The 23315-nt window shown below is 43.6% G+C and overlaps 1 protein-coding gene across 8 annotated transcripts in view; it reads left to right on the forward strand.

The window, feature by feature from the left end:
- Positions 1–23315, forward strand: part of SIRT6 (sirtuin 6) — a 247455-nt gene that overhangs the window by 92112 nt on the left and 132028 nt on the right. For all 8 annotated transcript variants that reach the window (XM_077475719.1, XM_077475722.1, XM_077475724.1 and 5 more), the window contains one exon: positions 14261–14384. In XM_077475719.1, the coding sequence (XP_077331845.1) occupies positions 14261–14384 (124 nt within the window). The remainder of the gene's footprint in view (positions 1–14260; positions 14385–23315) is intronic.

The raw sequence follows: 23315 nt of genomic DNA on the forward strand, positions 1-23315 counted from the left end.
CGGGGGGGGGGGCGGCGGCGTTCCCTTCCACTGCTTGTAAAAGCAGTCTAGCAGCTTATTAGCCGCTAAGATTGCTTTTATATGAAATCTGACCGCTGGCTGAAAAGAACGATACCAAGATTATACCTAAACCTGCAGGCGGTGTTCTGGTATAGAAAACACAAAGTTCCTTGAGCGCTATAAACTGTCATATAATATACATGGATATACAAACCCTGGAGGATGTGAAATGGGCTAGAACCCAGTGTGGCCGACAACCACTGGAAAAATGGATAGCAAAAATCAAGAACAAAGAAGCGCTCTATGGGTGAAGCATAAGTACTTGTAGACTGTTGGCCAAATAAAAAGTTTATTTTTTTGCACTTCTGAGAAATAAACAGCTGTCAATGATAAAAGCTCACAAGGGTTGCCGAGGCAATCGTAAAAGCATATAACCAATGTGGATACTAATGTAAAAGAATGTTATTAAAATAAACGGTACCACTGTAATATCCAGGTAGGGAGGGGTTAACATCAACCCATCAGCTTTGAACATGGAAAGTAATGTAATAATCCAATTCAATAACCATGGAAATCCGGTAGTTAAAGAGGGTTAATTGTGTCACAACCTTTTACCCCTGGCTGGCAGTCAGACTCGGCTGGTGTTCAAGGTGAAAACCACAATAGCGGAGGATCCTTATGGACAGCAGTCAGCTCTGTAGCTGACCGCAGGTGTGAACCCTGCTAAGCTGCGGGCGGTATGATATGGTGTCCACCGCTGAAGAATGCGCACAAGATGACGTTCGCATCGCACCGGAAGTGAAGGAACAGGATACCCATCTGTTGTGGTGGACCGCAAGCTCTTGGTTGCTGTGGCTTACATGTTTTGCGTGCATGTGCTTTTTCAATAACCTTAGTGGTTGTAAACCCTTACAGACCACTTTGACCTACAGGTAAGCCTAGATTAAACGCGGTTTAGGAGATATTTGCAAAAAGACAGGCACGGCTGTCTATGATGCATGCGCTGTAGACAGCAGCGTGCAGGCTCACTGACCATGCCGCTGCTAACGGCGATATGCTGTAAGTGGCGGCTCCCGTGCGGGAGTGACGTCATTGCTGCTCTGGCCACTCACAGCACCAGAGCAGCGATACCAGGAAGAAGATGGACGCTTCGTGATACAGGGGACAGCGGTGACATTGCTGGCTCCTGTGTCAGGTAAGTATCAGGTGTCAGGTCACTTGATACTTAACCTGATAGGTTACCTGACACATAATGGGCTACTATGCGATGCATAGTAGCCCATTATGCTTTACCTTTGCAGGGAGACAAAAAGAAAGTAAATCCATCAGGGTTTATTTCCTCTTTAATAACATTCTTTTACATTAGTATCCACATTGGTTATATGCTTCTATGATTGCCTCTGCAACCCTTGTAAGCTTTTATCATTGACAGTTGTTTTTCTCATAAGTGCAATAAATGTAACCTTTTACTTGGCCAACAGTCTACAAGTACTTATGCTTCACCCATAGAGAGTAGCTTCTTTGTTCTTGATCATTCTGGTATAGCCACTTGTTTCTGGTCCTTGTTGCTGTCAGATCCTGGCAAATCCTGTTGCTTTCAGAATAAATAAACCTGTGCTGCAGCTGAATGGCGTAACTGCAAAACAAATAATGGTTTACAATAAAACAAAAAAGTAACATTACAGTATAACAGTAAGATATACCATACCTGCAAAGCGAATACAATAAAACATAGTAAAAAAAAACATTAGTTGCGCATTAAAATACAGTAACAATAGAGAAAAAAGCCAAAAATTGTTGTTTTTATTTTTCTTCTTCTCTATTTATTTTTGCACTATTTTTTTTTTTTTAACTATAAGCATTGCAGATAAGGGTCTCTCAAAATGTGATGGCCATCTCATCTTTTGAGACCCTGTGTTAGTGTGCCCTAGGACTGTGCAGTGCTGTACCCTACGCTAATACTCCACTAGTGTGTGGTAGCGATGGAAACTTAAGTGTTCAGCAGAGCTAATTGGAATAACGATACAGACACTTTTTTTTTTTTAATTCCAGCATCTGCCCTTACGGGCAATTAAGTACGGTGTCATCATCTGGTCATTGAAGTCCTCCCCTCCCATATTAAGGTTGTAATCATGGACACAGAGGAGCTTCACAACACCAGTCGCCATTGGAATTTCGACTGCCGTATCTGCGTGAAGGGAGGACAGAACAAAAACATTCCGTGTATCCCTCCTCTTCACTGCAAGCAAATTATTACACCCCAAGCAGGCTCTCTTCCCCCCCCCCCCCCCCCCGGTCTAAGTTGGGAATCTACAAGCTGTTGGGAGATGCCCAGCCCCAGTAGCGATTAGATCACACAGTGCCACATGTGCCAATTCTACAATCAAAAAGGGGACTAAATTGGCACACTTGTGTAATAATAATTTTCCATGTACAAGTGGTACCCCTTTCCGAATAAGGGTGACATCAAGTCCCAAACAATCTTGCCAGTGACCCCTATCCCTAGCCTACCCCCGCCCTAGTCTGGTCAGTTGGGCTCCATGTAACTGTCTTTTCCCTCATAAACCATAAAACTAAACGGGTGCAAAAAAAAGTATGTGAACCCTTTTGGAATGATATGGATTTCTTCACAAATTGGTCATAGAATGTGATCTGATCTTCATCTAAGTCACAATAATAGGCAATCACAGTCTGCTTAAACTAATAACACACACAGAATTAAATGTTACCATGTTTTTATTGAACACACCATGTAAACATTCACAGTGCATGTGGAAAAAGAATGTGAACTCGTAGACTAATGAGATCTCCAAGAGCTAATTGGAGTGAGGTGTCGGCCAACTGGAGTCCAATCAATGAGATGAGATTAGAGGTGTTGGTTACAGCTGCCCTGCCCTATAAAAAAAACACAACAGTTCTGGGTTTTCTTTTCAGAAGAAGCATTGCCTGATGTGAATGATGCCTCGCACAAAAGAGCTCTCAGAAGACCTATGATTAAGAATTGTTGACTTGCATAAAGCTGGAAAGGGTTATAAAAGTATCTCCAAAAGCTATGCTGTTCATCAGTCCACGGTAAGACAAATTTGTCTATAAATGGAGAAAGTTTAACACTGCTGCTACTCTCCCTAGGAGTGGGTGTCCTGTAAAGATGACTGCAAGAGCACAGCGCAGACTGCTCAATGAGGTGAAGAAGAATCCTAGAATGTCAGCTAAAGACTTACAAAAGTCTCTGGCATATGCCAACATCCCTGTTAGCAAATCTGCGATACGTAAAACACTAAACAAAAATGGATTTCATGGGAGGATACCACAGAGGAAGCCACTGCTGTCCAAAAAAAACATTGCTGCACGTTTTACAGTTTTCACAAGAGCACCTGGATGTTCCACAGCAGTACATGCAAAATATTCTGTGGACAGATGAAACCAAAGTTGAGTTGTTTGGAAGAAATGCACAACACTGTGTGGAGAAAAAGAGGCGCACACACACATCAAATCCTCATCCCAACTGTGAAGCATGGTGGTGGGGGAATCATGGTTTGGGGCTGCTTTGCTGCATCAGGGCCTGGATGGATTGCTATCATCGAAGGAAAAATTAATTCCCAAGTTTATCAATACATTTTGCAGGAGAACTTAAGGCCATCTGTCCACCAGCTAAAGTTCAACAGAAGATTGGTGTTTCAACAGGAAAACTACCCAAAGCATAGCAAGTAGTAAGTAAAGCAAGTAAATCAACAACAGAATAGCTTAAACAGAAGAAATGCCTTCTGGAGTGACCCAGTCAGAGTCCTGACCTCAACCCGATTGCGATGCTGTGGCATGACCTCAAGAAAGCGATTCACACCAGACATCCCAAGAACATTGCTGAACTGAAACCGCTCTGTAAAGAAGAATGGTCAAGAATTACTCCGGACCACACATCTGATCTGCAACTACAGGAACCGTTTGGTTGAAGTTATTGCTGCCAAAGGAGGTTCAACCAGTTATTAAATCATATATCGTCGCATACTTTTTCCACCTGCACTGTGAATGTTTTCATGGTGTGTTCAATAAAAACATGGTAACATTTAATTCTTTGTGGGTTATTAGTATAAGCAGACTGCGATTGTCTGTCTATTGTTGTGACTTGGATAAAGATCAGATCACATTTTATGACCAATTTGTGCAGAAATACATATCCTTCCAAAAGTGTTCACATACTTTTTTTTTTTTGTAACTGTATGGCCTGTTGCCCTGTCACAGAGCTTATACTACTTGACCCCATATCTGGCACGTTTGCTAGGGAGATACTGTTTGAAAGACAAGCGGCCAGAAAATTTAATCAGGGACTCGTCAATGCAGACAACTTGATCAGAAATAAACAAGGCTACAAACTGTTGAAGTGGTTTGCAAGGAGTTGAATTTTGTGGAGCCGATTGTATGTCACCCCGAGAACAACAGAGTACCTTGTCATTGAAATGCATGAAACGGAAAGATCTGCTCATATCACGTCCTGGTCATGGAAGCAGAGGAATAGGCCAATTCGGAAACCGTAACAGATTTCCATTCTCTGGCAAGGGGATTAGCGGCGATGAATTGACCAGCATACAAATTGCTTTGGTCCACAATAAATATATAGAGATCTTCCGTGAAAAACGGTGAATAAAAATCAAGTGACATAAAATCAACTGTTTACGTTTTCCATTCACTGGCCAAACCAGAATTCAGGTGGACAGGTGCAGCAGAAGTGCTGGGCTCCCAGTTAGGTTTGACTTATGCAGCGGGAAGGGCACTTGGGCTCTATGGGCCTTTTCTTGAACTTTTGGTGGCTGCGGGACACTACTTGTGCTAGCCACTGCACCAGCTTGAACTGCACTTATGGGACTCGCCTCATCACCACATGATACTGCAGTGCTGGTTTGTCTACGACCAGTATGTACTAGGCCGCTGGTGCTTGCCAGTTCACCAAAAGGATGAGAGGCACTAGTACTGGCTCTCTGCTCCATACGAGAGCCCTGTGGTTCTTGCACCTCAACAACAGAAGAACGGGGTCTGGTAGGCCTGACCTTAGCAGGGACCACTACTCCGTCATCAGAGCTATCGGGGTGCCGCTTCTCTCTACTGGTTCATTTACTGAGCCTGAATCTGACAGTGAGGCGGCTTCCCCATCACTCTCATCTGTCATTCTCAGCCATTGATTTGATCAGAACTATACACGTTTGTAGACCTCTTAACTAGTGTACCTATATAAATATACAGGTACAATTAGTGCCACTCACAGGCAAAAGAGCAACTAGTTGTCAGTGACTGCTTCAATTGCTACCAAAAAAATTAACTGTTAGCGTTTGCAAGGATCAGGCCTGAATCTTCAAATGCTGCAGTTGTGTTGTGTTTTGTAAGTGATAGTTATCAATTGATACTTCCCTTGTGTGGGCTGGGCGGAGGGGTTAAACGCAGGTGCTAGCATGTGTCTGGGCCGATACAGGTAACGCTGTGTTTTTGGGAACACTAAACTACTGGGAGAGCCAATATAGTTCTGATCTAATCAAAGATAGACACTATACTAGTAAGGGAGTTGTATGGTGTGGGTGTTGGCGCTACTGGCACTAATCTGATGCTGCCTGGGATTGACACTGACCCTGACACTAAAACCTGTACTGGGGGGCGATTAGGAGTTAAATCTTTATTCAGTAATATATGGCGGGTTCCCTGACGCTATAAAAACTGGCTAGAAATCATTGGCCTGTGCCTGGAGACTGATCGGTTCAGAAGTGTATCCGATCACCCCGGGTGCTCGAGCCCGCCCAATGTACCATGACGGCGATTTGCCCAGGAGAGCCAACCTGCCACAATATAACTGCGGCAGCTGGCCTTTATTTAACTGGTTAACCACTTGACATGGAATGATGGCTACAGCGCGGATCTCAATTCCCGGAAGGCCGTCATATGACTGCTTCCCCTTTCCTTGCTCCCCGTGCGCGCTCACAAGCGCACATCGGGAAATTTCTGTGTTGGCCGTGTCCCTTGGACACAGCCAATCACAGATCGCTGTAAATGGCCAATCAAAATGGCCTTTTAAAGCTCGATCGCCGTGGCCAATGAGCGATGATCTCAAATGTAAACATATGAGCTCATCTCTCATCACACACAGGACCGCATGTAAGGAGAGAGAGAATCTGGCAGCGATCTGTGTGACAATACATAATACAGTGCCAATCAGTGCCCACTTGTACCCACCTGTCTGCCATCGGTGATCAGTGTCCATCTGCATATCTTCACAATCAGTGCACATCTGTGCCACCTCAGTGCCGCCTCAGTGCCCACCTGTTCTGCCTCATCAGGGCCACCTCATCAGTGTCCATCTGTGCCGTCCCATCTGTGATGCCTCATTAGTGCCCATCAGTGCTCATTAATGCCCATCTGTGCAGGCTTGGCCCACACCTGTGTAGTCACATCACCACCAGCAACCATGTCCAAAAGATGCTTTTCTGCTGAGGAGGTGTACCAAATACTTTCCCAGGCCAACGAGAGCAATGGGGAGCTCTTTTTTGGATTCCTTTTCGGACTCCAATTCTGATTTGGACATAAATTGTGAGCCAGTTCTCAGTAGTGGAACACTGAGTGACTCAGAGGAGGAAGATATTCGGCCCGCCAAATGAAGGCATTCTGGCGAGGAGGCAGTGGCATCCACCAGCACCGCAGTACCGAGGACATGCTATCGACAATTGTGGCCCAGTGCAACCTTTATGTACACCAATTTATTTTCAATAATCCACAACTTCCTACTGTGCTCGTCCCTACGAGTGGAGAGACCTAACGGTGGAGGAGTTGAAGGTGTTTGTTTTTTTTTTTTTTTGTTTTTTTTTAGGCCTCACATTTAATATGGGACTTGCCAAAAAAAACACTTTGATGTCCTATTGGTCAACCCACCCCCTCCACCACATGCCAATCTTCTTCAAGATAATGCCCAGAAACAGATACCTCATGATAATGAGGTTCCTTCATTTCAATGACAATACCCAGTGCCCTCCCCGAAATTACCCAAATTATGACAGGCTTTTCAAAATTCGGCCACTTCTAAATAATTTTTCTCAAGTATTCCCCCAGCTGTTTACTTCGGACCAACACGTGTGTGAGTCCCTTGTTAAATTTAGTGGCAGGCTTAAAATCAAACTGTTTATTCCCAGCAAAAGGGCCTGCTATGGGGTGAATGTATACAAATTGTGTGACTGAGTTACAGGGTACATATATGCCTTTAAAGATTATGAAGGAAAGGACACCCAGCTGCAACCCCCTAATTGCCCAGACTACTAGGGATCAAGCGGGAAAATTGTTTGGGACCTCATATACCCCCTACAACGTCTACACATCTCTGCCCCTGTTCCACAACCTTCACTGGAAGAAGACGCCAGCATGTGGCAGCGTAAAAAAGAACCGGAAGGGCTTTCCTCAGTCTTGTCAATAAGAAATTTAGAAAAGGAGAAACGGCAAGTCTGCGAAACAAGATTTTGGCAGTGAAGGGGAGGGACAAAAGGGATGTCTACATGTTGTCTTCAATCCACAATAATACATTCGTGGAAATCCCTAGAAGGAATGGCTCCATACAAAAACCTAACTGCATCTGATTATAATTTGTTCATGGGGGGAGTCAACTTCAGTGACCAAATGCTGGAACCATACCTTGCCACAAGGACATACCATTGGTATAAAAAAAGTCTCAATTTATTTTTTTCAATTGGCCATATACAATTCATATGTAATTTACCGCAATTCCATCCAAAACCCCAAACTCTTCCTTGGCTACCAGGAGGAAGTTTTCACTGCTCTTATATTCCTGAACAGCCCACCAGAAAATATCTGATCAGATGTTCTTAGTCAACTCTCCGAACGCCACTTTCCTGATAAAAATCACTTCCAAACTAACAGGCCAACGACGTCAAAACAAATGTAAGGTGTGTACCAGAGCAGGAGTGGGAAGAGATGCATCTTTTTATTGTGCACAATGTCCTTCCCAACCAGGCCTCTGTATAGGTGAATGTTTTTGCCGTTACCATACTTCACTAAATTATTAGTGAAGTATGGTAAACGTAATCCTCTGTTCCTGCCTTCACAACCCTTATGCCACTGCTGCTCTGTAACTGAACCCTGGCTTGTTATTCAACCACACTTCTGTTTGCCAATTCTGTAGACATCTTTACCTGATTTGGAACTGACCCTGGACTGTTATGCAACCATTCTTCTGCCTAACGATTCTGTACATACCTCTTGCCTGATATGGAACTGAACTTGGACTGTTTGACCATGCCTCTTGCCTGCCTCTTGGACTGATCTTGTACCCTGCTACTGGACTAGTGGGATTCAACGCAGGGGTCTCGCATATGTGAGGGGCTCCCGAATTGTTTTTCTGGATGAAGAAAACAATTTGTTTTTTCTCAATCCTAGATTAGAGTCTGCAGACTCGGAGGCTTCAAAGAGATTTGGGTGGGAGAAGCCTCTACCCCGTCCCCATTCTGTCCTGAACGAGGCCCTACTTCTGCCTGCTGCCTGTAGGACTTACTGCCATTATGTCTCTGCCTGTAGCACATGTTCCTGCCTACTACCAGGACCAATATTTTTGGCACTGCTGACAATATCTCTGCCTGCACTGACCCTGGACTTTATATGGACAGTATCCCTGCCTGCTGCCTGGACAATTATATTCGCCGTTGCCGACCAAGTCCCTGCCTACTGCCTGGACCAGTGCTATCCTGTGTACAACTGCGCTACTACAACCACAGGTAATCATTTGTTTACACTTTGTTCAGTATTTGGGGTGTAATTCTTGGTATGTGCATGCTGTGTGCTCCTTGCATGTTGGATCTCTGTATGTGGCCAGGCAGTGGAAGTCTCACACGTGATATCGCCATACTCATTTCCCACATTATCCAAAAACTTCTGGAAAAAAATGAACAATTCAAAACACTCATTATGCCTCATACGTGTGGGTGTTACCCACAAAATGACGCCATTTTGCAAAGCTATTTACATTGAAGGCCTCCAGGTGCTCCAGGGCCTTCAAAAGTGTAATAAGTGGTTAAGAAATGTGATGTGGTATTGCTATACTCAGGAGGAGTAGCAGAATGTATTTTGGGGTGTCATTTGTGGTATACACATGCCATGAGATAAGCTATTACAATGCCAATTTTGTGGGGAAAAAAAAATCTTAATTTTGCAAAGAATTGTGGGAAAAAATTACTTCAAATAACTCACCATGCCTCTTACTAAATACCTTGTCTTCTTTCCAAAAAGGGGTTATTTGGGGGGCATTTGTACTTTCCTGGCTTGTTAGGGTCTCAAGAAATGAGATGACCACCAGTACATCAGATGTGATAATAATTGTATGATTTGCACCATAGCTTGTAGACTCTAAAACTTTCACACAGACCAAATTTCCACAAATTTTTGGTTATTTTTACCAAAGATATGTAGCAGTATAAATTGTGGCTAAAATGTATGAAGAAAAATTACTAATTTGCAAAATTGTATCACAGACATTAAGAGAATGTTTGTTTGTTTTTTTTTCTCTTATATTCACCGACCGACACAGCTCCTCTCTCTTGTTACGCCCATCTTTAGGAGAATACTGGGTATTACATATTATGTAAAACACAGAACTTTCCAGTTCCGCCCAAGGGTCGGTCTCTTAGGTAACAACCCTCCAGCCTGCCATGCAGTCAGTTTTATTTTGCCTAGTGAAGGAGAAGGACCTAGGGACCCTGATGGGCCTATCGATCCGTCTTTTTTTTTCTGCAGAAGCTTGGCTTTTTGCACAAGATGATAGATCCTGTGATCTGCTATCAACAACCGGCTGGGTGACAGGCTGGATACCCTTATCCTGTAGTCTCCCCAGCCTGGCCATTGAGCGTGTGCAGGTCGCAGCTTCGTGCTAGGCCGGCCACGACGAAACTTTAGCTCCGGAGGTGGTCGGTGAGCTTTTATGCTCTGGGGAACACGCATGACCAGGCTACTGATGTCTGTCATGATGTGCCGGGCCTGCAGCCACCTTGTACTGATCAGAGAGTGGGTCTGTAATGGAATGCCTCCCAGCTCTTCAGGACTGGCAAGTACAGCTCTCCCTGCCTCGGTGGGGCTGAGGGGCTGGGGACTCCTTCATTTAAGGATCCCACGGACAGGAAGGCTGAGGCAGTGGCTCATTCCTTGTTTATGGTTGTGGGTCAGCCGTGCGACCAGTACTGGCTTCTGCACTTGTGTCACAGACACTCAGTGGGCAAAGTTGTTGCACCGCGATTTGGGAGAACAGGCTTCTCCTGTCCGCGTGGAACTAGCTAGCAGACCAACTAGTGCAAGGCCTTAAGTATGTTTGTGACGCGGCCCTGGATACTCTCCCCCTGTTATCCAGGGCTTCAGTGTCAGCGGCGCCTGATTTGGTTAAAATGCTGGTCTGCTGACCAGGCACCCAAGAAAGCCCTGACGAATCTTCCCTTGGCGACCGGCTTTTTGGAGCCTCCTTGGATGACGTTATTTAGAATGCCACAGGTGGTAAGAGTACACTACTCCCACAGGCCAGGAAGGCTAAGGAGCCACGCCGTAGGCAAGGTCCCTCCTTTTCCGTTTACAAACGTCTTTTTCATCCGCCCGAAGTTTTGGCCAAACGTCCCCAGCCCGACAGGACGACCATGGAAGGACTGAAACGTCCCTGGAAGCTCAAGCCTGCGAACAAAAGTGCTACTCCTCTCGACTGTCTGACCAATGGGTATGTGGTCTGATTTTCTCAGACTACAAGATAGTTTCTCTCTTGGCCGCCAAACAGATTCTTCCCCTCCAGCATTCCCGGTCTCCTGGCTCGCCGGGAAGGCCTCTTGGGGGGCCGTAAGGGACTTGCTGAATCGTGGGGTGATTGTACCTGTTCCGGAATCTGAACATTTACAGGGGTTCTACTCAAACCTGTTTGTATTTCCCAAGAAGGAAGGGGTACGTCCAATATTGCATCTAAAAGCCCTCAGTCACTTTGTGAAAGTGCAGAGGTTCAGAATGGAATCAGTTCGCTCAGTAGTCGCTGCACTCCATCAAGGGGACTCCCTGGCGTCCTTAGATATCCAGGATGTGTACCTGCACATACCCATATGCCTTTGATTGGCAGTCTGGGAAGCCCACTATCCGTTTGTGGCTCTCCCTTTTTGGTTTGGCATCGGCACCCCAGCCCCCCGGGTCTTTACCAAAGTATTGGCTCCAATTTTGGCATTACTGCAGTAACGTGCGATCGTGGGATACCTAGACTATCTCCTCCTGAGAGCATTTTCCCCCTCAGAGTTAGAGGTGGATGTGGAAATCACCATTCAGACCCTGAAAGAATTTGGGTGGCTGTTAAGACTAAAGAAGTCGGTGGTAGTACCGACCCAGCGTTTGGAGTACCTAGGCTTGCTGCTAGACTCCAGGGAAGCGGGAGTGTTTCTCCCTTCCGACAAGCTGCAGACTCTCAGAGCCGCGGTAAAACCTGTTGATGAACCGCAAATGGTCGTCGCTTCGCTTCTGCATGCGAGTCCTGGGACTCCTGGTGACCTCCTTTTGAGGCAGTACTGTATGCCCAGTTCCACACCAGAGTTCTGCAGAAGGAGATTTTGGCAAAGTGGGACAAATCTCTGTTGTCCCTGGATCGGCAGATCCAGGTGAGCCAGTTATTCAGAGATTCACTGATCTGGTGGCTGAGGTCCCCAGTCTGGGAAGTCGTTCCTACCGCTAAAATGGACAGTGATCACAACAGACTCCAGCCTATCCGGCTGGGGTGGGGTGATGGGGGTTCAGTCGGCTCAGGGCCTCTGGTCGACAGAGGAATCCAAATTACCGATCAATATGCTCGAGCTGAGAGCGATCAGGCTGTGCCTCTACACATGGTCAATGAGACTGCGAGCGGCGCCCGGTCAGGATCCAGTCAGACAACGCCACTGCGGTGGCGTATGTCAATCACCAAGGAGGAACAAGAAGCTCAGCCGCCGCACGGGAGGTCGCTCACATACTTCGGTGGGCAGAGCGACATGTACCGACCCTGTTGGCCATTTACATCTCGGAAGTGGAGAACTGGCAGGCGGACTATCTGAGTCGCCAGATGCTGGACCCAGGAGAATGGGCGTTGCATCCGAAGGTATTCAGGCTACTGTGCCTGAGGTGGGGCACACCAGACGTGGATCTTCTGGCCTCCCGTCTAACAGAAGGTTCTGAGATTCGTGTCCAGGACAAGAGATCCTTGGGCAGACGCGTCAGATGTGCTGGTGGCTTGGGGCATGGGGTTAGTATCAGCTGATCTATGCCTTTCCTCCACTAAAGCTACTATCATGTCTGCTCCGCAGAGTGCAAGTCGAGGGGATCCCAGTAATTCTGGTCGCCCCAGATTGGCCTCAGCGTCCTTGGTATGCAGACCTAGTGTGGCTGGTGGCAGACGACCCCTGGTGACTGCCGTTAAGAGTGGACCTTCTGTCTCAAGGTCCGATTCTCCATCCTACTTTACCATCGCTGGCTTTAATGGCATGGCTATTGAGAGCCAGGTGTTGAGGAACCGGGATCTGTCAGACTCGGTGATCCCCACTATATTGAGAGCACGGAAATCCTCTTCTAGTAAGATTTATCATAGTACCTGGAAGGCTTGCCTCTCCATGTGTGAGGAGAAAGGATGGCATCCATGCTCCTTTTCTATATTCAGCAAGGGGTAGACCAGAAGTCGGTGTTGAGCACCATTAAAGGACAAATATCAGCCTTGGTTGTCTTTTTGACCCCTGGCGCCTCACTCACTGGTGAGTACCTTTTGTTCAAGGGGTGGGACATGTAGTCCCTCCGGTGCGTCCACCGTTACCCCCGTGGGATCTGAACCTGGTGTTATCGGCGCTGCAAAAAACACCATTTGAAAATATCAGGGAGATCCCTCTGACTCTTTCCCATTACATTGGCCAGGAGGGTTTCGGAACTGGCGGCCTTGTCCTGCAAGTCACCCATCTGGTTATTCGCAAGGATAAGGTGGTGTTGTGCCCGCAACCGTCTTTTCTGCCGAAGGTGGTCTCAGCGTTTCACATCAATGAGGACACTGTGTTACCATCTGTGTCCTAAGCCGACACATCCTAAGGAGGTGGTCCTTCACACTCTGGATGTGGTTCAGGCTCTGAAGGTGTATTTGTCTGCCATTGCTCCCTTTTGGAAGTCAGACTCACTGTTTGTTTCGGTGGCTGGTCCAAAGAAATGCATGGCGGTCTCGTCGGCCACCATTTCCAGGTGGATCAGACTGATTGTAGTACAAGCCTTTGCCTTGAAGGGGCAGGTGTCCCCTTTCCCGGCCCACTCCACAAGGGCAGTCGAAACATCTTGGGCCTTCCGACACAAAGTGTCTATCGCTCAAGTGTGTAAAGCAGCGACCTGGTCGTCTGTCCACACGTTTACCAAGTAGATGTCAGTGCATCGGCTGATGCCTGTTTTGGCCACAAAGTTTTGCAGGCGGTATGCAGTATTTTCCTTTTTTCCTGTTTTTTGGGTAAAAACGCAGTACCGTTAAGTTAATGCACTGTTGCGTTGCATGCCTCAGTTTTTGGTGCGGTTGTGGGTAGTTTTTTTTTTTTTTTTATGCTGTTTTCCCACCCCTCGTTTGGCACTGCTTGGGGACGTCCCAATGGCTAAGAGAGGAGCGGTGTCGGTTGGTGAATATAAGAGAAAATTCAATTTTTTGTACGCACCGTAAAATCCTTCTCTCTTTAATTTGCGGACCAACACAGCACCCGCCCCTCCTTTTTCTCTTTACGTTATACTGCTTGTTAACCCTCCAGCCTGCCATGCAGTCATTAGTATGTCATTACCTAAGGGACCGCCCCTTCAGCAGAACTGGAAAGTTCTGTGTTCTACATAACATGTAATGCCTAGTATTCTCTTAAAGCCAATGGCTAAGAGATGAGCTGTGTCGGTCGGTGAATTACAGAGAAAAGGATTTTACGGTGAGTACAAATTTTTTTTTTTTCTGTCTTTTTTTTTTAATTTATAGCGCATAAAATTAAAAACCCAGAGGTGATCAAATACCACCAAAAGAAAAAGCTCTATTTGTTTGAAAAAAAGGACAAAAAATCATTTGGGTACAGTGTTGCATCACTGAGTAATTGTCATTCAAAGTTTGAGAGCACTGAAAGCTGAAAATTGGTCTGGATAGGAAGGGGGGGGGGGGGGGGGGGGCGGGTGTTAAGTGCCCAGTAAGCAAGTGATTAATGTCCAAAATGTAAAATTTTCTCACTGGCTTATTTTTATTGAATTTTTTTAGAAAAGCAGATCTGGCAATCACACTTGGAACATCACTTCAGATTAAACCCAGTGGAAATCTTCCTCTATTAACCAAGCGTAAAGGTGGGAAATTGGTCATAGTGAACCTACAACCAACCAAACATGTGAGTTTTAACATTTCTTATACGAATAATATTTATTTATTTTTTTGTTACAATAGTTTTTATTACAAATTTAAAGCATCATACAGAATTGTATGCTTAAACAATTGTCAGAAAGTTATCAGAACAAGGATGCATTTTTCAATACAATCGGTGACCCTGACCAGTTAAACATAGAAAAGCTATGTCAAAGTTTTAGGCCCAGCAAGCCGGCTCTACTCATTAGCTTGACCATTCATCTAAGGCTATGAGCCCATATGTTTCAGCAACTAGGCACCAAGAAACGTCAACAGGAAATAAGTATCAATTAACAGTACAAGTAAGCTAGTGATCACCCATAGCTCCAGAATATGGGAGATAAAAAGAAAATAATGTCAACTAGGACCGGACCCGGTATCTCAAATCATGTGGTGTTGATCTCCAAAAAGAAAATGGAACAATTGGGGAGACTTTATGGTCCTTTCAAAAATTATTATTATGAATTAAAAAATGAAGCAATAACAAGAAAAGTGAAAAAATTTAAAAGAAAGCAAGAAGCAAGAATCAGAATAGGGTAGATTTGAGCAAGTTCTCTTTGCCTGGGCATCCCCTCACAAAATAATCTAGGGGTTCCACACCTTTTCAAACCTAACTTGCTTATCTCTTTGAATACTGATCAGTTTTTTTAATTAATCATATTACAGGATATTTTGGGTTTCACCAAATTTATACAAACTTTTGTTAGGTTTCTGGATTTTTTGACTCACTGGTGGCCATTCAGAACAAATACAAACTAATATTTATTTGTATTTCTTCTGAGTCTGTTTGGCAGCAGTTGCTCAAGCAAGTCCTGACTGTTATTTTAACATTCATGGGATGCCATTAATAGCAGAAGCTGCAAAGATGGGGAAAGGGGCAGTGCTTAACCACTTGAGACCCGCAATACGTCTATTGACGTCATGGGGTTTCGCTGGTTATATCTAAATGATGCCTGAGTCCACAGACATCATTCAGATATTGCCGTTTTCAGCCGGCGATTCCCTACACCATAAGAACGATCATAGCGGCTGTTCCGCCGCTTGATCGTTCTTACGGGCGGCGGGAGGGGACGCCCTCCTGCCGCCCTCCGGTGCTTCTACCGACTCACCGTTTCCATCGGTGAGTCGGTCACAGGATCCGCCGGCCCCAGCATGTGATCATAGAGATTTCCGGCGGATTAGATTGTCCCCGGAGTCTCTATGATCATTCGGAGGCCAGGCGCGATGTTATGACGTCACGCCCGGCCTCGGTATTCAAATTAACGGCGCCAATCTGGCTAGGAAGCCATGATCGTTTTTTTTTTTTTTTTTTATTCTTCCCAGCCTAGAGGTGAGATATGGGGTCTTATTGACCCCATATTTCACTGTAAATAGGTCCGATCGTGCCATATTCCTATTACAAGGGATGTTTACATTCCTTGTAATAGGAATAAAAGTCATCAATTTTTTTTTTTTTAAGTGTAAAACTAAAAAAATAAAAATAAAATTAACAATAAAAAAAAAAAAATTTAAGCGCCCCTGTCCCCGTGAGCTCGCACACAGAAGTGAACGCATACGTAAGTCCCGCCCACATATGAAAACGGTGTTCAAACCACACATGTGAGGTATCGCCGCAAACGTTGGAGCGAGAGCAATAATTCTAGCCCTAGACCTCCTCTGTAACCCAAAACATGTAACCAGTAAAAAAATTTTTAAAGCGTCGCCTATGGGGATTTTTAAATACCAAAGTTTGGTGCCATTCCACGAGCGCGTGCAATTTTGAAGCGTGACATGTTGGGTATCTATTTACTCGGCGTATCCTCCTCTTTCACATTATGCATTCTGAAAAAAACGCGTTCGAAAAATTGCTGTGCAAATACCGTGCGAGATAAAAAGTTGCAATGACCGCCATTGTATTCTCTAGGGTCTTTGCTAAAAAAACATATATAATGTTTGGGGGTTCTATGTAATTTTCTAGCAAAAAAATTAGGAATTTTACATGTAGGAGAGAAATGTCAGAATTGGCCTGGGTCTGAAGTGGTTAAAAGGGGACAACTGGCTGCAGCCTTGTGGATGTGATCACCCTGGAACAGAAGACAGGTAATTATCCTGTGTAAGTCCTTTGGCCACTTGGGTTACTTGCCACCCTTGTCAGATGAGGCCAAGGACAAAAAGGGTCTATGTGAGGCAAGAATGGAAGATATTTAAGTTGAATCTGTATTTTTAATCAGTATTGAAACAATATAGAACACAAACTTAAAAGTACATGTCAAATTCCAGTGAACAAAATATGCATATAGATGTATTCTAATGCAAGACCTTAAGATGAATATAAATAAAAGTAAAGGCTATTAAAGCGGAGTTCCACCCAAAAATGGAACTTCCACTTTAAGTGCTGGTGAACCCCTGACATGCAACATTTGACATGTCATTTTTTTTGGGGGGGGGGGGGGTGGAGGGTTACCTAGCTCCCACTTCCTTTCCTGACGCTGGAAGGAAGATCACCTCTCCCCCCTCCCTCCAATCTTCACAGGTCCCAGAAGAATGCTCAGCCATTCACTGCGCACAGCGCGGCTCGCACATGCCCATAGTTAGAATGCCAGCGCCTCGGAGAGGCGGGTGAGAAGTGCGTGGCTTCGTATGTCCGTATCAATGGACTGTGGGTCAGGTGAGTGTCTGTCTGATAATTAAAAGTCAGCAGCTACACTTTTTACAGCTTTTGAATTTTAAATGGGTGGAACTCCACTTTAAGATTAACAAGGCTGCAGTATACAAAGCCATTTAGTATTATAATGGTAGAGATCATTATGAAAATGGTGCATACGTGCATCAGTGCTACTACCCAGTGTTAATTTTGGCAGCAAATCTTGATTTAGTTTTAGTACTAAAATGGCATTTTAGTTTTAGTCCCATTCTAGTCTTTTGCAATTGTTTTAGTCATATTTAGAGTCGACTAAATCTCCAGTACATTTTAGTCAACTAAAATGTCCTACGTTTTAGTCTACTAAAATCTCCATTACATTTTAGTCATCTATAATCGAATGGGTGTAATTAAATTGTAATGCATTAGTTAACATTTCTCTACAATTTCCAAACTCATTATATACTACTGGAGTGATAAATCTGAATGTGCACTACAGACCAGTTTTAATTTTGAAGTCAAATTTCAATTTTGTTTTAATCTTAGTCTTTTGACTAAAATTTTAGTTTGTCGTATTTTAGTCATCTCAATTGTTTTAGTCGTATTTTAGTCGACTAAAATGGTATTCATTTAGTCGACTAAAATGTTTTAGTTGACAAAATTAGCACTGCTACTGCCCATAAAAGGAACAGAGCAGTACATTCAAAAAGGTACCATATGTATGAGAAACTGGTAAGAAAGGTAAAGTCCATAAAGAAGTAGAAGACAAAGTACAAGAGAGAGAAATAGAAGAATAAGAGGAGTGAAAAGAAATGGGGACAATGAGGGAGGATGGGGCAGAGAAGGGTGATGCCTATACCTAAGAGGCCCTAGAAGGCAGTTACAAAGTCCTCAAAATTGGAAGAGAAACGAAAATGTGGCCAGGCGTTCCATATAAGTTTGTGCGAATCAGTTTTGTTGTTCTCCCAGGCTATCATGCATTCCAAGTGTTCGATCCTGTCCATCTAACAAGCCCAATCAGCTAAAGAAGGAACAGACGGTGCCAATGTCTAGCGATAACAGAACAGACTGCTGTGTGTTGAATTAAGCTTTTCTGTATAGGAGCCTGGCAACATAGAAAGTATATACAGTGACTTGAAAATGTATTCATACCCCTTGAAATTTTCCACATTTTGTCATGCTACAACAAAAAATGTAAATGTATTTTATTGGGTTTTTATGTGATAGACCAACACAAAGCGGCACATAATTATGAATTGGAAGAAAAAATGATAAATATTTTTCAAATTGTTTTTCAAATAAATATGTGAAAAGTGTGGCGTTTGTGCATTTGTATTCAGCACCTTTTACTCCAATACTCCTAACTAAAATCTAGTGGTACCAATTGCCTTCAGAAGTCACCTAATTAGTAAACAGTCCACCCATGTGTAATTTTAATCTCAGTATACATACAGCTGTTCTGTGAAGCCCTCAGGTTTGTTAGAGAACATTAGTGAACAAACTACATCATGAATGGTAGGGACCACACCAGACAGTTCAGGGATAAAGTTGTGGAAAAGTTCAAAGCTTGTAATATTTTTTTATAACCTAACCCTGATTTAAACACCTCACAGAGCACTGTTCAATCCATCATCCAAAAATGGAAAGAGTATGGCATAACTGCAAACCTACGTGTGGCCGTCCACCTAAACTGACAGGCTGGGGGCCAAGCAGAGCATTAATGAGAGAAGCAGCCAAGAGATCCATGGTAACTCTGAAGGAGCTGTAGAGATCCACCGCTCAGGTGGCAGAATCTGTTAACAGGACAACTTGGTTGTGCACTCCACAAATCTGGCCTTTATGGAAGAGTGACAAGTAGAAAGCCATTGTTGAAAGAAAGCCATAAGGAGTCCCATTTTCAGTTTGCAAGAAACCATGTGGGGGACACAGCAAACATGTAGAAGAAGGTGCTATGGTCAGGTGAGACCAAAATGTAACTTTTTGGCCTAAAGCAAAATGCTGTGTGGCAGAAAACTATCACTGCACATCACCATGAACAACCCATCCCCACCGTGAAACATGGTGGCGGCAGCATCATGTTATGTGGATGTTTTTCTTCAACAGGGAAGCTGGTCAGAGTTGATGGGAAGATGGAAGGAGCCAAATGCAGGGCAATGTTAGAAAAAAAAAATGGTTAGTCTGCAAAAGACCTGAGACTGGGGCAGAGGTTCACCTTCCAGCAGTACAATGACCCTAAACATATAGCCATAGCTACAATGGAATGGTTTAGATCAAAGTATATTCATGTTTTAGAATGGGCCAGTCAAAGTCCAGACCTAAATCCAATTACGAATCTGTGGCAAGACTTGAAAATTGCTGTTCACATATTCAATGGGCAAAAATCTCTCTAGATGTGCAAAGCCTGGTAGAGACCTCCCCAAAAAGACTTGCAGCTGTAATTTTAGCAAAATGTGGTTCTACAAAGTATTGACTCGGGGGGGGGGGGGGGGGGCTGAATACAAGTGAATGCCACTTTTCACATTCATTTTGTAAATTTTTTTTGAAAAACAATTTATTTTCCTCCCATTTCACAATTATGTGCCACTTTGTGTTGGTCTATCACATAAAATCACAATAAAATACATTTGTTTTTGGTTGTTGAAAGGGTTAATCCTGTGTCTGGGGTGGTCCCTTTAACCTCTCAGACCTTAGATCCAATGTATTGTATCATTTCAGATATATCCGGAATCAGTTCTCAAAGAACATATAAAACAACAATCGCACCATGCTGTCTTTTGAGAACTAATTGTATTGAGTTATCACAAAGCGATTCATATAGTAAATTACACGTCACACAGAATAAGACATGCGCAGTAGAAATTAAGACGGTTACAGCTGGTCAAGACAAAAAGGTTTTGTTCATTGTTCTAAGCTGGCTAAAAATGTGAGAAAAAGATAACAAAACGTGAGACCGTTCATGTTTTCTCCAGTAGCTGAAGGAATGCTGAGAAAATGTGTGAAAGTTTTAGATAAGTGTGTGAGAACAAATGAGTTAGAAGAATCACATGTAGAGACAGTTATCTGAGAAGTTAAAAGGGTTTTCAAACTGTACATATTGTAAAATGGAAGTTTGTGAATATTAAGATGGCTGACGGAAACAAGATGAATGCTTAACATAACCTTCCAACCCCCTCTTAAGTCATGGAATGACTTTCTACAGATCCGCAGCCTCCTGAAATCTATGGTTCTTGCTACGTTAGTTATATTCATTTACATAAAGCTGCAGATATTGTGTATATGCGTGAGAAGGTTGGTCTGGTGTAGTGCATTTGCTAACAATAGTACTATGATAATCATAATCACTATGTCCTTTAACCATGAAAACATTCCACCTAAACCCAAACTAGAAAAGGGGTTTCATCCAGAATTACCTATGTCCCTTGCTTGTTTCATTAATTCATTTACCTGTGTTCGGTGTTGATTAATAACATCATAATAGTCTGGGATTTCCAGGCTGGTATTGTGAAACCATGTACAACATTCATAATCTTGGGTCATTTCACATAAACCTGTTAGACCTGCAATTGTGCTTTCAATAGCTAATTTGTGTAACTCTTGTCGTCTTCTAATTGCTTTGAGCTCGACATTGAGTAGTCCTAAATCTTGGGGTTTTTTTCCTTAACGACATTTATTAGACTAGTGTAGTTATTTAATTTGTCCATCATAGTTATGTCCCATCCTGTCCAGGATGGAAACCATGTCGATGACTTATCTGAGGTGGAAAACATAGGTGGGTTTTCTCTCTTGTATTTATAACTTAAACTATGTAGTACTGGACTTGAAGTAACTCGTATGTGATTTTCTTGATTCTGGCCTAGGGCTGACATGACTGGTACCAACTGTGCTAAATAACACCATCCTTTCACTCCCGCAGGGATCCATGGGTAACAAATTATACCACAGCATATGTATGTATAGTTTCCCAATGAAAAACTTCTTAGAAAACTACTTTGGGGCTCAGTTCCAGCCTCAAATGCAGCACTAACAAGTTTACTCACAAGTATCCCAGAGGTTGTGTTCCTGTATGTAGTAAGTTCACTAATGGTGTTGTTAAGGGATTTATTTTTGTAACTACACATATGACCTATGATCCTTTTACTGGTGTGGAATGGAATACCTTTTGAAATGTTAAATACTGACTTTGAACACATACCTGTTCCTTTGGATGTATTGCCTAACTGAACACACCACTCGGGTTCATGTGTCCTTCCTAAAGTGTAAAACATAATACTCTGATTGCGGTACCCTTCTGAGACATTCTTAATACTTAAGACTAGAGTATTTTCCAATAACGACTCAAGGTTTAGAGGGACAGCTAAAAGTGGGATCTTAGCAGTTTCTGGGTGTAACTTACTACAAATCCAGCATTTTTCATATCCTGACTTTCTAGCATAAGCATATTTAAATTTTAGCAGTAACATTTTTCCAGAAAAAACTGTTTCTTTGATCAGTTCATTAGAGACATCTCTTTTACTGTGATTTCTGAGGTGAAAGTCAGTATGGTTGGTGTGTGTTTCACTGTTACCACATATGAGTTTCAAGGTTCCGAAGTCCTCAGGATGAAAGATAGTTATTATCCACACTTGGACAAAGATTAGAAGTAGACACATCACCAGAAGGCAGAAGGCCTTCCCAGCAGTCTGTGGTGAAATGAGTGACATCACTGTCCTTTATTTCTGCGCTTGTCTTTTGAGGACTTAAAACACCTGCTTTGCCTCTTTTCAGCCTTTCTTCAATTCCTAGGCATAGATCAACCACCTTTACTTTGCTGGCATGGATCCAAGTAGGACTTTCCTCGGTAAGGATGTCTGTCCTGGTGATGGCTACCACTTTGGTCACTGGTCCGAATGGAACCTATTGCGGCTTTCGACCTTTCTGAAGCCTCTGGACCACAACTTGATCACCGACCTAGAACGGGTGGGTTGGTACCTGTGAAGGAGAGGTGTGAGCAACTCTTCTTTCAACGATGTCAAGAGTTTCAATTCTTTTTTTTTTTTTTTTTTTTTTTACATATTCCTCCTGTATTTGTTCCAAATCACCTTTCTCAACCATCAAAGGATTAGCAGCCCATGGTGTGGGGAATGACCTACCCATGAGTTCCTCAAAGGGGGAGTAACCCGTCGCACTGTGAGGGGTCATTCGGATTTCAGCTAATACAGCTTGGAGAACTTTTTTCCATTTGCCAAAATTACCACCTGTAGCTTTCCTTATCCTGTTTTTAATTGTTCTATTCATTCTCTCTACAATCCCTGAACTCTGTGGATGGTAGGTGGTAGATGGTAGGTGACATTTCCTGTCTATTTTTAGTACTTTTGCAAGATATTGGCAGATTTTTAGCTGTGAAAGCTGGGCCATTGTCTGGATTTATTTGCAATGGACATCCCCATCTAGGAATAATTTCCTGTGTGAGGCTATTCACTACAGTTTGTGTGTTTTCATTGTTGGTTACAAAGATTTCTGGCCAGTGTGACATCATGTCCACTATGGCCAAAAGGTATTGTTTCTTTCTTTCTTTGGGCATATGTGTAAAGTCTATCTGTAAATGGGTAAACGGCGTTGGGTACTCAAGATGTTCATGCTTTGATTTATTTGGGTTTGTTGGATTGTTCCTAATGCAAGTGACACATCTCCGTACAAAAGCTTTGACTAGATTAGGTAATCCTGCAATGAAAAAAATCTGCATCTAGGAGTTCACATGTGGCTTGCCAGCCCTTGTGTCCCAGTCCATGGTATTGTGCAATGAACAGGGGGGCACTAGCAACAGGAATACACGGTTTCTCCTCTTTGCAGATTAATCCTGTTTTAGGATCCTTCTGCACCATCCCATCACAGTTCCATTGCGCAATATCATCAGGGGTGACAAAAGCCTGCAGTTCCGTGAGCCAGTGTGTCTCTTTCAGGGAACAGGGCTGAGGTGTTAGCATGGGCATTTGAATGTCTGCCTTTTGTGTAGATGCAGCTTCTTTGGCTTTCTGTCATCTAGTGCATTACCTTTTGGCTATATCAGTCATTTGGCCTGTATGTGCCTTATAGTGCATGATAGCTAGTTTTGAAGGCAACTGAATTGCATCTAGTAAGGATGTGACTAGGTCAGAGTGTGAGATGCTTTTTCCATCCGCTGCCACATATCCTCTGCGAAGCCATATTACACCATGGTCCCAGACCACACCATGGGCATACCTGGAATCGGTGTAAATGTTTACCTCTTTTCCTGCAAACAACTGGCATGCACGGTTAATGCTAAAAATTCAGCAGCTT

Source organism: Lithobates pipiens, unplaced genomic scaffold (genome assembly GCF_037356315.1).
Source record: "Lithobates pipiens isolate NorthernLeopardFrog02 unplaced genomic scaffold, aLitPip1_a1.2 Scaffold_13, whole genome shotgun sequence".
Classification (NCBI taxonomy): Eukaryota; Metazoa; Chordata; class Amphibia; order Anura; family Ranidae; genus Lithobates; species Lithobates pipiens.